Source organism: Haemaphysalis longicornis, unplaced genomic scaffold, assembly GCF_048455015.1.
Source record: "Haemaphysalis longicornis isolate Haplotype H1 unplaced genomic scaffold, Haemaphysalis longicornis Haplotype H1 scaffold_7, whole genome shotgun sequence".
Classification (NCBI taxonomy): domain Eukaryota; kingdom Metazoa; phylum Arthropoda; class Arachnida; order Ixodida; family Ixodidae; genus Haemaphysalis; species Haemaphysalis longicornis.
Window position 1 is genome coordinate 74,938,680 of NW_027526422.1, and position 12,961 is coordinate 74,951,640.

The window sequence follows — 12,961 nt, forward strand, 5'->3', positions numbered from 1 at the left end:
ATTCAAAGCACATTAATGAATTCTATTAGTGTCTGACTTTCTTCTCAGTGTTTATGCACACTTAGTATCAGTTCCTTTCTATAGGTGCCCTAAAACATTTGTGCGTCAAAAATGTACTGGTATGTCAGTGGCAAGGCTGGATGGAAACATGAAGTTTACCCCCACAACAAAGTTTGCCACCGCACCTTACCTTGCGCAATACTTAGGCTAAAGATCAAAACTAAAACAAACAAAATTATAATCGCGAAAATAGGAAAGTGTGGGGAAAAAAGGCACAAAAGAATGACAAACACAAAACAGAATCATATATATACGTATTTATATATGCACACGTATGTTTCCTTTGCAGCGCAAACAGTTACTTATTACGAACAACTAGGCAATGAAACTGATACAAAGAAATGCGCACAGGCAACATTTTGGGCGAGCTAAAAAGTAGGGAACCCATCGTGTACTAAAACATTATAACATAAAGTAGCTATGCACGTTCTTTTCCCTTTTCAACAGCCGAGCAGACGACGCAAGTCGCCAAGTTGGTCTCGAGCATTTGGTTACAGGAGGCAGCAAACACCAAATCAGTAGCCAAGCACCGTTCGATTAAAAATGCCCCAATTACATCCAAAAAAAGCAGGTCGTTACAGACTCTCTGGATGATTACAGGCTCACTCTCAGACTACCAGGAGCACACAATCACTGAAAACACACACAGACACACACATACTCACAGACAAAAAAAAAATATGAGAAAGGCACTAGATTCCTGACAAGCAGGACGGCACATAGGCCCTTTCTTGCTCTTCCAAGTGGAACTTTTTAACTTCCTTGACATATGCTTTGCACCAATTATACGAGCATAAAATTACCCTGGTCTTTAGTATAAGGAATCACAGATGTTGAAGTGAGTAAGGCAGTTTATGAACGCGAGTACTGAATGTATCTCTCGCTTTCTCTCATTCAAATTTGTATACGCAAGTTGACGAAAAATTTGCGCATTGTGCAGCACAAAGTATCGAGAGATTTTTGCCCTACCAGGAGGGGAAGTGGAAATAGCCATTCTCACATTATGAGCGGTTTTTAACAGTCGTCATAGCTTAAAGTGACAGAGAAAGAGCTGCTAAGTGACGTACAAAAGAAAAATGTGCGTGAGCAACCAATAAGGAACAGGCATGAGCAGCGAAATGACGTTATAAGTTGGCTACCTCCTCCAACCCTGTTCCTTATGTAACAAATGGATTGTAGATAATACATTCCGTAAAAAAAAAAAAAAAAAAACCAAAAAGACGTATCCATTAAAGCGAAGATTTGTTCATGACGGCAGTGACAGAAAACACTAGCGTTTCTTGCGTACCAAGCGTACATAGATACGTACATACGTGCACATACATACGCACATCTTGCGTACATATGCGCATAGGTGGCAGCTTCCGTGAACATAACTCAATGTTTCATATCCAGTACATACATGGGATAAAATATAAGCAAGGCTTGCGGTTGGCTAGTAAGTTATGACAAAAGCTAATGGAGGAAAAATGGTGGTGTCTTAGAGGCCCTCAACCACTAAAGCTAACCACTGTGTGATTGAAGAACTGTCCAATAACTTGAGAAAAGTGGCTAGGAACGGATGGATGCCTTATTTGATGCCAAAGCAAGACACAAAAGGCCCGACATTGTGAACCTTGTAACGCGACTAGCGATATACATTAATGCTCCTGAAATTACCGGGACGCATATGACCCCTTACAAACAAACCATCAGGCACGATTGGCCATTGCTTCGAAGCGAACAATAACAGCAATTAATCAGCACACAAAAAACATAGGGGGGAAGCAACACAAATGAACTAAGCTCACAGGCTAGAGACCAGTTTATGTTTTCAAAGGGAATTTCTCTTTCTAATGATTTATTCCTCATTCGATGTTTTTTGGTGGGGGATCCCTAAACACACTGTTCCAAGGAATCCAGCACACTTAGCACGTGTCGTGAAACATGACCCCAAAGGCTACAAAGCTATGATCGCTCAGTAGAAAGCTTTCCATTTTTAACACTTGCTTTCCTTACTGTAAGCACACTAGCCCACTTCAATAGTTGAAGTTTAGCACAAAAATAAGCGCAAGTATAGCACAGAAACTGCGATATCTTCAGCCTTAACCTTTCAAACATGGGAAGACTGACTGAAACTTGGCAGCAAAGTGCAAGCAACTGACATATTTGCAACAACGTGAGCTGTAGCTGCTTTAGGCACCCTAGCATTTGGCGTGACACCAAGAACTCTTTTATTCTCCAGACAATTCTATAGAGCAGCTCTACCACCAAACACAACAAACCAAGATGTATAAAGCATAAAAAAAGGAACAAAAGGCAAGGCAAACTAAGAGGATACAAACGTATACATGTGTCTCTTTCGTCTTGTGTTTGACTTGCTTTCAGTACAGTCTCTCACAACTAATGCCTCTGCTGCGTCTCTACGCACTGCTTCGCAACTTCTCTACGCAAACTGTGCGCTACCAACTCGCGCAAGGCATGCACGCTACTTTGTTCCGGTCAACACCCTCATAACAAGGAAATTATCCTGGTTGATGAGATTGAGATTGAGCATGAGAAACAGAATGCCCCCTTTCGATTTACGTCGCTTTCGAGAGAAACTGGTTATCCTCGCATCGTAAAATTTCAGCCCGCAACCAGGAAACTTCTTTTGTTCTTTTCAGACAGCATCCAACTTCTCATTCATGGGTACACCATAATCATTCCCGCTAACAGCAACTCAACAACCAAAAACCCCATCAAAACGAAGCAAAAAAGCTGTATTCCAAGTTCAGTCAAACAAGGCAACAAAAGGAAGGAGAATAAGGCACAACATAATACAAACGTCAAAACAAAAGGTCCCCATTTCTCGTCACTGGCAGCAGCAAAAAAAAGGCGGGAAACTCGAAAGTCTGTCAGCACCCAGTCTTTGTTCTCGAGCTCAACCTGCCAGTTAGCGGGCAGAGATTAGTTTCGCCGACGGAGTCACCGCGCGTTCTTGCACAATCCCTAGCCACGGCAGGCTCGGCGTCGTCGTCTTCTTGTCGGCCGTTTGGTTGTTGCGGTGGTCCTCACGCCAGATTCACGGCAACAATTATGATAATTATGATGAGTATCACAGCCACGATGGAGATTATAATGATGCATTTCTGGGAGGTGGCGACGGAGCGGTAAAGGGCAGAGTCGTGATTGGTGTTTCATCAGAGGATGGGGTGGTGCAGAAATCAATGCGTGATGAGGGGAGGAGGGAGTGGGGTGGAGAAAAACCAAACGAAAATAATAAGTCACAGAAACTGAAAGTACGCAAACAAATAACAGAATAAGGAGAAAAACAATCAACAAAAGAAGTGCACAAAGCATAAGACATGCTAACGATAAAAGTAAACGAAGGTTTAAAAAGGTATTTTTAGGTTAAGCATCATACGTGGCTTCTACGAGATTGTCAGAAGTGATCCCTAGGAGCTCTTGCATTAAACATGGGAAGCTGCACTGCTACAAAAGGGTTTCCCAGCAATGAGGTTTTGAAGGCTTGAGTGAATGGCAGAGACAAAACGATACACTAGTAATGCAACATGCTACTCCGTATCCTTCGAACATTTTACTGCTGCTCGTAAAACAAGTATAATTAAAAGAAAACATTTTTAAAAGCCCGTTTCCACCACTTCTGGGTTCAAAAGTGCATCTACTACGGTTTGGTAAAGTGAGTGTGTATCCTTAGGCAAAACTCATTGCTGTGGTGAAACTCAAATTGCCCAAATTGCATTGATAGCACTATTCTCTATAAGGACCGTTGATCCATTCAGTAACGGTTCCCGGCAAGGTATGTTGACCCCTGACGATGACTGAATATGACAAATCTCGCCAAATTTTGGTTAGCTGGCCACTTTACACCGGCAGCTCTCTCTCCACAAACTATGTGCCCATACAGCCGAATCCCGCTACACAAATACTGACGGGATGTGTGAAAAATTTAACTTAAGTGGAAATTCGTCGTGGCGAAATCTGCCCTAACACACCACAAGAGGGCAAGAAAAATACCCCTGCACATTATCCGCATCACTGAGCGCATAATGCAACCTTTAGAAAAAGAAGTGATGCGCAATTACATTGTGTTTAGTTAGAAAACGAAGGTACCAGTGGTTATCAAACTGTTTTTACCCGCACGTGAAGAGTGCGTTACAGGGACAAAAAAACGCAGCTGCTAAACATTGCCATGCAATAAACAAGGCATAGCATCTACTGAGCTGATTACTAGCAGATGGCTTATAGGTTGTCGGAAGACCGCTTTTCGCTTGAGGCAGGAGTGGCAGCCGTTATCTTGTTGTCTGACTGCGCATGGCGGCATCTGACCTTGGAAGGCAAACTGCGCATGCTTGCCTTTATCGCAAGTGCGTGCTCGCGATGAAGACAGGATGATGCCGGTTGAAGACTAAACAGGAGAACATTGTTTTTGCTTTCGACTTTGAAGAACGGTGGAAGGAAGACTGCAATGACAGCTGCTGACAATGCATACATCACAGCGTCAGCAGCGCTCATTCGCGTGATTTCACTCGTGTAAAGACGGCCAGCCACATCGTTATCACCAGCAAACAACGGCGTCCATTAACGAGTTTTAGTTTATGGCTGGTAGTGTGGGCGCACGCTTTCGGTGAAACTAAGCGGTGCGGATGTATAAAAAATTGCAGAAGGCTGGCTTTACGCTTACTTTCCAGTAAAATAAATGTTCAAACACAGCCCGACTGAGCAAAAATTTCGCTGAAGCAAAAACATACCAGAGAAATGGTTCTCTGTGGCGAGGAATTTGTCGCATTTACTTCTATGGCTAGCTGACTGGGAATTGGAAATATTTTGATGAAGCAGAAATTTCGTTGAAGCGGAGTTTGTTGTAGCGGGGTTCGACTGTAAATGCAATAACAGCGCCCTCCCTCTCCCCCCTGCACTCCCTACTCACCCTTCGGGCCTTGCTTTGGTAGACGAGTGCCTTTTTGGTGTCCTGCTTGGCCGTCTCAATGTAGTCCCGGGCGTGCTCCACATGGTACTCGATCCTGTCGATCATCTCACCCTGTGCGGAAGAAGGGAAAGAGCGAAGGAAGAGGGCACAAGGGCGGTTGGAACAAATTGTTCGAGAGGCTGCGGAAATGTCCGCAAAAGTGAGCCTTGCAGTGGTCAGGCTGCTGCTCCTTCCTATCAAACCACAACAATGTATCTCTCAACCAGTACTACTGGTGTTGGCTTTTTGAAGAGTTTCCACAATAAGAGACATCCACTGACAAAATTAAATAGTTTTCCAAATGTCTTTCTAGCCGTCTACAAGGCAGCAATGCATATCCACTGACAAAATTAAATAGTTTTCCAAATGTCTTTCTAGCCGTCTACAAGGCAGCAATGCATCCGCATGCTTCTGTACACATTAGCAGGAGTAATCTCTAATGGTTGTTTCTGTCGTCCCCAGACAAGATTTCTTCCCCCCCCCCCCCCTTTTTTTGTGCCACAGTTTTACTCTGCCTTTTTGGGCTGATTTTATCGGTTTCACTGAAACACACTTTCAGTTTGAACAGACACGAAATGCTAACAGTCGAATTAACAGGAATAGTTGTTTCCACAAATGGAAACATAACTCTGTGTAACGAACACAACTCAAACACCACTCACTAACACCACATGAATTCTGCCAAACTGTAGGGGCTTATGTCACCCAGTGCAGTGCTTCAAAAACAACTCGCAGACCCCACAAGGTATGCGAAGGTATCTCGAGAGAAAAGCCACCAACATGAAAACAAACTTTTGTTTGTGCCAAACTCCATGAGTAAAACAAACAAACTTTTATACAAGTAACAACCAATCTGTCTTCGTGTCGTAACAAGTGGCGTTAAAAGCTAATAAAAGTTGCTACATACGCTAGACAAAAACCTGGCCGGGTTTAGAACAGGTGTGAGTTACTGTAAGAGAGAGAAACAATTTTTAAGCCTTTGTCGCATTTGTGACAAACCCTTTACCCTAACACCCCGATACCTAGATAGAACTTGAAGGTGTCTTTCCAATTTGTTTTCAATTGTTTAGGCAGCTTTTAACTCTTTCACGATGGCGCCATAGGCAATCGGAAGCCAGCGTCCGATGATTTCAAATCTCCCGCAAAATCTGAAACGCGCGCTCCACAGACAACTATCGCCATCTGGTGTGCTCATTGGCAACTTTTCTTTCAATTTCGGTTTCGTTTGTTCATGCGTCTCGTGTGGTGGCGGTGTAGCAAGAGAAATTTGAACCGAAGGTAGAGGGGAGCAGGAGGAAAAATGGCGTCGGGTTCGCGCCGCACTCTGCACAGTCGGACTGCTGTAGCAAGCATTTTGGCAGCTACTGCTGTCGATTTTTCTCATTCCAGGAGCAGTGAGGGGTCAAGCAATGATGTGGGATCTTCAGATTTCAGTTCGGACGACGAAGCTCCGGTTCAGGTGCCTTGAACTTCAACAAGCGCTGGCAAGTAATTTCGTTGCGACTCCGCGCTGTATTTATGAACAAAATGTGGTTCTTATCTGATGACTGCGGTTTTGATGATGTGTTTAGAGTCTCGACAATGTACGGCCAGGATATTTTGCCAAATGCACCACGCCATATCGCGCTATTACCTTCAAGATAACCTGGCGCTCGTGTCAGATTAGCGCTGCAGGGTTCAGGTGCGACGCTTCTCGAGAGCGCTGGATTTTTTTTTCTTGTTTTTACCACCGAACTGATAAGGATTTTGTGCGGAAACACAAAAGAGTGTACTTGGATGCGCATTTTACAGAGACTCACTCACCCCTGAGTGCCTTCGCGGCGTGGCACAGCCGTCAGTTCCGCTAGGATGACGGGCCCTCAAAAATCCAAAACGTGGTGTACACTGTTGATTTATATATTGAATCATAGCCAAGTACCGTAGGAACAATTTATATATCTTAAAATTCCTGAAATAATTTTTAGTCTTGGTAAAATTGCCGATTTGCGTTTTTCGTATACTTTCTTCGGGGCTTTTTTTTTATTACTTGACGAATAAACTGTAAGTAATTGTACCTTTAACAAAACTGCTGTTTTGTGTTTGGAAGAGCAATCTATAAGCTACAATTTCATGCAAGGCTAAGTGTGTCCAGTAACTCAAGAGAAAAAAAACATTTTGTGGGAGCACTCAAAATCGGCCGTTTTTCCGCCGTACCGAAAGAGTTAAGGTACACAACGACATGTGTCAGGGTCATTCCTAAAATCAGCATTTTGTGCCACAGAAGTTCCGACATAGGAAGAAACCTGAGGAGCAATAGGGGTGAAGGGGAGAGATCATTAAACTGCAATTCCCAGAGGTTCTCCTTCAAACAGTAACCCAAACTCGTAGGTTCTCTTTAATGTGTATGCTACCATTCATGATCCGTGAACTTGCAAAAATCCTAGGTTCCTAGCATAAAGCTCACTTGTTCAATGCAAGCTTAAGTATATGATCTTTAAACAGTGAACAAATTTATAAAGGTTGAATGAAATTGTGCACACGAAAATGCTTTTCCTGTAGTGTGGCAACACCAACAAGAAACCACACGCCTGAACAAACGAATGCCAAGATTTCGTTTAAAAGGAAGATTAAAACAAGGTACAATGATTTCACTTCGTAACTGCACTGAAACTACGGAACACTACGCCGCAAGTACGACCTCCATGAACAACAGTCCAGAAGGTACTCCCATATTAAGGTTCACACTGGTTTATGCCAGCTCCAAATGCTTCAAACAACCAACTTGGAGTTGCTAAATGCAATCAAAGCCAAAATTCTCTATCAAGCAACTAAAGCAGACCCTTCCCACAATTACTTCTTCGTTGGAAAGAACGAGAAGGGGGAACGGCAGTCAGCCGCCGCAAATTACCTGGCTCTCGACCAGCATGGCCATGTCCATGAACATGTCATGCAGCTCCCGGATGCTGGTCTCCAGCTTGATGATGTCTGCGTGGCGGGCCTCAATGTCCGCCAGCGTCTGCTTGGCCTGCTGCGTCTCCATTATGATCTGCACGGGGGAGAGAGAGGGGGAGGGTCGACAGAGCCACAGGACACCACAGGTCAGAACTTCCTCTGCCCTCCGTGTGACCCCCCGCAACCACAGCACATCACGTAGAAAAAGAACAAAGTCGACTGCACGTTTAAAACCTTGGTGGCTCCAGAGGCAAGGAACCATTTCGAATGCCCATTCCAAGCACCAAAGTTCCAAGTGGATGCATCAAAGAACTGCTTCTCTTATTGCATTCACCAGGGTTGATAGATTAGAAAATGTAAAGATTACAGTTTTATGACTAACACTGTTTGTCTATTGTTCCTCCAAAAATGGCTAATTACCTATCACTATCTTGGTAGCTAATTGACTGACTCAAAAAGTAATGGCATATTTTAAATCACTGGGAAAAAAAAACAAAAAAACAGCAAGACTGGCAAGTTTCAGAGTTTACTTAAAAATGAAAAGAAATTGTTTTAAGGGTCATGTTAATGAGCCAGTAAAGGCTTTCGTCTTAAACAAAAATGCGCGAAAAGCTTTACCCTGAGCAAGAAACATACCGTATTTACTCGAATCTAGCCCGACCCCCAAGATTCGGAAGTTCACACACACACACACAAAAAAAAGCTTACCTCAAATGTAAGCTGAACGAAATAAGGCATTGGGCTGAACTAGAACATGCACTTTTATTACGATTGTGGCACTCGTTGTAGCATGTTCAATGCTCACTCGTCGAAGTCTTCGTCGACATTGCTGTCCTCTTTGTTGCTGTGCTCTCCCACAGTGCACTGTCCTTATTTATATTCGGTGCATTCAAAATGCTGCACTTACAGCAGGCCCACACAATTACCGTAAAAACCCGAATCCAAGACGACCCCGAATGCAAGACGAACCCTTAAGTGACAACAAGCAATTTTGGAAAAAAAGAAAAGAAAGCTTACATGCGTTTATTCCGAATCACTATCGCTGCTGACTTCCTTGTCACTGACTTCTTGCCAGAGAAGGTCATCTTCCGACCCGTCTAGCGCATTTGAAATGCCACATTTCTGGAACGAGCGAACGACCATGGTGTCCGGAATCCCGTGCCACACATCCAAAATCCACCCCACAAGCTGAGACAGTGACGCGCGCTTCAGACGGCCCGTTGGAGTGAGCGCGTGGTCACCTTCTTGCATCCACTCGTTGTACAGGCACCTGACCCTGTCCTTAAAAGGCTTATTAATGCAAACATCCAGAGGCTGTAACTGGGAAGTCATCCCTCCTGGGATGACCACCATGTCGCACTTGTTGTTCGCCAGCAACGCTTTGCTGGTATCGCACGTGTGGCCTCTAAAGGAGTCCACGACCAACATGGACCGCGGACTCAGGAGTGCTCCGGGACGACGAAGCCAGACGAGCCGAATCCACTCGTCGAACAGTTCGGCCGTCATCCACCCTTTGTCATTGCAGCGGATAATGGCTCCACGAGGAAACACTTCCGTCTTCGGAAGAGTCTTCCTGCTGAAGATGATGTAGGGCGGCAGTCTCCTCCCATCTGCAGTGCAGGCCAGCATGACAGTAACTCGTTGCTTCTCGTTGCCCGTCGTTCTCACTTTCACTTGCTTGGCTCCAACTGCCTCTACAGTTCGGGTCAGGGGCATGTCGAAGTAGATCGGAGTTTGGTCCGCGTTCCCTATTTGACCCAGGCAATAGCCGTGGCGGCGCCGCAGTCCGATCACGTAGCGTTGAAAGCTGGTTAGCTTCTCTTCAAAGTCGACTGGTAAGCGTTGACAAATTGAAGTCCGCCGTCGAAGAGAGAGTCCAGAGCGCTTCATGAACCGCTGCACCCAATGTTTGCTGGCCTTGAACACGGCTGCGGAAAGGCCACGCTGCCGAGCGATTTCCCTCGCTTTTGTTTGCACCATCTCGCTTGTGACGGCGATGCAGCCATTTCTTGCATTCCGAACGAATGTCAGCAACTCCTCTTCAAGTTCTGGGTGCCGTCCTTTTCTCGGCCCGCTAAATGCCTTCCGAGTGCCGGAGCAGCTTTGCAGGCGATCAGCGTCCTTCATCCACCGTCGAACATTTGCCTCGGAAACGCCGTACCTCCTTGCTGTAGCGAGATTGTTCCCTGTCTCCTTCGCGACTACAATGACTTTTCGCTTGAACGACGCTGTGTAGTAGCTTCGGGATGACATTGCATCCGCTGCTTCGAAAGTGGAGTTACAACTGAAAGCGCGATGGGCGCGATGTAACACGATCAGCGAAAGCAACACGTCAAAGGCCGATCCACACGACGGACCGAGTCCGCGGTCCAAACGGTCACGTGATGCTACGTCACGGTCGGCCGCGGTCCGATGCAGCGGCGAGAGCATCCACACGGCGGACCGCCGTAGCAGACGACAGAGCGGACCAACCAGCTAGGTACACTCTCTACCGCAGTGCTCCCAACCAGACGTACTTGCGAACCCATACGAACTGCTCGCGCCCGCGCCGCGCATGGTTTACGGTATGTATATTTTGCGCTGGGTTTCGCGGTTCACGCACGCATCGAGCCTCGACGGCCTCACGCACGCATCGAGCCTCGACAGCCTCGATGCGTGCATGCTCCCTGTCTCCCACGGAGGGACATGCGCGCGCGCTCATTCAGGCACCCAAGACCGCGCTTGTTTTTTAGACAAATCGTTGGGCGACTGATCACATTATTTTGTTCCGATGGAGAATAAATTCGTGAGTTTAGGTATACTCGCGGCGGCCGCTGCCCCCCCCCCCCCCCCTCCCCTCTTTTTTATTTTTAGGATTTTTGTTCGCACCCGAATCCAAGACGAACCTGCGATTTGGCGTTTCCATTTTTGGAAAAAAAGGTCGTCTTGGATTCGGGTTTTTGCGGTAGCTCGACTAGAATTTTGCCCCATGTCGCGACGATCCAGTTTGCTGCTTGGCTGAATAAAGCACGCTTGGTCCGCCCGGCCACTGTGAGTTGGAGGTCTTGCAGCATCAGCCGGTCGTCGTAATGTTTCTGCAGCCTGAACCTGAATGGCTTGTTGATGGCCATGTCGAGCGGTTGTAGTTGGCTCGTCATACCACCGGGTATTACCACAATGTCCATATCGACCAGATTTAGGGGAAATCCCCGAGGTGGAGCAAGTTTTTATGAAGGAAAGTTTGACATCCACTACAAAGTTTGGCTACAAAGGAAAGCTACAGCTTCCTCAGAAACTTCGCAGTAGAAGAAAAATTCGTCCTGGCCCAGGATTCGAATCCGAGACCACCGCTCAGCCGGAGCAGTCGCTCTACCAACTGAGCTAACCAGGAGACTAGTCGTTTGTAGCACGAGAACGAACTGATCAACAACTTGAAGTGAAGGACAGGTGTTAATCGGCCAGATTTAAGGGAAATCCCCAAGGTGGAGTAAGTTTCTGCAAAGGAAAGTTTGACATCCACCTGAGTGCAGCCATACGGCTACAAAGGCTGTATGGCACCACTCATCACCCATTCTCACGGGCTCGTACAACAACGCTTTTTGGGAAAACTTCCCCGGCTGGAAAAGTCTTCCGCTTAAAAATGATGTACTGCAGCAGCTTTTGCCAATCGGCCGTACCACACAATATCACGGTTGTGCGCTGCTTCTCGTAGCCTGCAGTTTTGACTTTCACTTCACGCCCTTCTCATTCACTGGGTAGGCCACAGGCACGTCAAAATACACCGGGGTCTGATTGGCGTTACCGATCTCTAGCCCAGTCTGTACTCCTTTTCATTCCGCCTCTTGACAAAGCGCTGGAATGTGACTGGCTTCTCCGCTAAGTCACAGGGTAGGTTTTGGCACACAGACATCCACCGTCGCAAGGTGAACCTGAACCACTTCATAAAACAAGTGACCCAGCCCCTGCTGGCCTTGAACTGAGCCCGTGCGATGCATTGAATGTTTGCGCTCTCTAGCCTTCACCCGTCTTATCTCCGCCATCACAGGCATTCCACTTTCTCTTTGCTTCTGGATAAAGCCAGCAAAATCCTTCTTCATTCTATGGTGTCGACCTTTCTTGAGTCCTGTGAATGCCATTCACTTGGCATCGCAGTTGAAAAGTTCTCTTTGCTTCTGGATAAAGCCAGTGAAATCCTTCTCCACTTTAAGGTGTCGACCTTTCTTGAGTCCTGTGAATGACATTCGCTTGGCAGCGCAGTTGAAAAGTTCGTTCCGCTGCTTCCGCCGTTGGCACGTGTTCTTCTCCACGACGCTAAAGTCGCGCTGTGCTTGGATGTTTGAAGTTCCCTCAACCTCCGAAACCACTTCCTGCTTAAAATCCGCGGTGTAGTGGCACCGCTCGGTGGCCGCCATTGTGCCGCAAATACGGGCGCTTCTCGAGCTCAAGTGGCGACGTAAGCAAGCACAGAACGTTGTGAGCTGGGTTCACAACGTTCGGACAAGCAAAATGGAGCCCGCAAACCTGCAAGCTGCAAGCCTGTGGCCGCGAGATGGCACTGAGTGTCTGGCGGCAACTAGAAAGCCACATCTTCAAATCCAAGCCAACCCCTAACTTTCAAAAACGGCTTTTTTTAAAAAAAGTATCAGCCTAGATTCGAGTGAATACGGTACATCCATTGTCGTTACTCGGGATACAATCCCAGGGCGAGTGTGGTGAATTCGCAGAGTCTGCTAAAGCGCATCCCACGGGACAAAGCACTCACTCCTTGTGTAAAGATGGCAGGGTTCCCGCTCTCCAACATCTCCTCCAGCTCTTCGTTGGTTGTCATACGTCCAGCTGCAGAGGATGAACAACAAAGCACGCGTCTTACAGCCGCATGCCTCAAACACACTGGCTGCCCCACCTCTTAAAGTGAAGCAGAGCGGTGAAGCAGACTCTAAAGGGCTCCATAAGGATATGCGGCCCTTAGGCGGTATTTAAAGGGGCCATGCAGTCAAAACACAAGTTCGGTTCATTCGAAAGACTGCCTCGTCAGAATCC

General features: G+C 46.5%; 1 protein-coding gene across 1 annotated transcript in view; it reads right to left on the minus strand.

The window, feature by feature from the left end:
* Positions 1-302: 302 nt before the first annotated feature.
* LOC144145979 (syntaxin-1A-like) overlaps positions 303-12,961 on the minus strand; it is a 34,149-nt gene continuing 21,490 nt past the window's right edge. The window contains exons 7-10 of the mRNA XM_077677868.1: positions 12,684-12,757; positions 7,899-8,036; positions 4,973-5,083; positions 303-3,170 (exon numbers count right to left, since the gene is read on the minus strand). Coding sequence (XP_077533994.1) covers positions 3,093-3,170; positions 4,973-5,083; positions 7,899-8,036; positions 12,684-12,757 — 401 coding nt within the window. The 3' untranslated portion in view covers positions 303-3,092. The remainder of the gene's footprint in view (positions 3,171-4,972; positions 5,084-7,898; positions 8,037-12,683; positions 12,758-12,961) is intronic.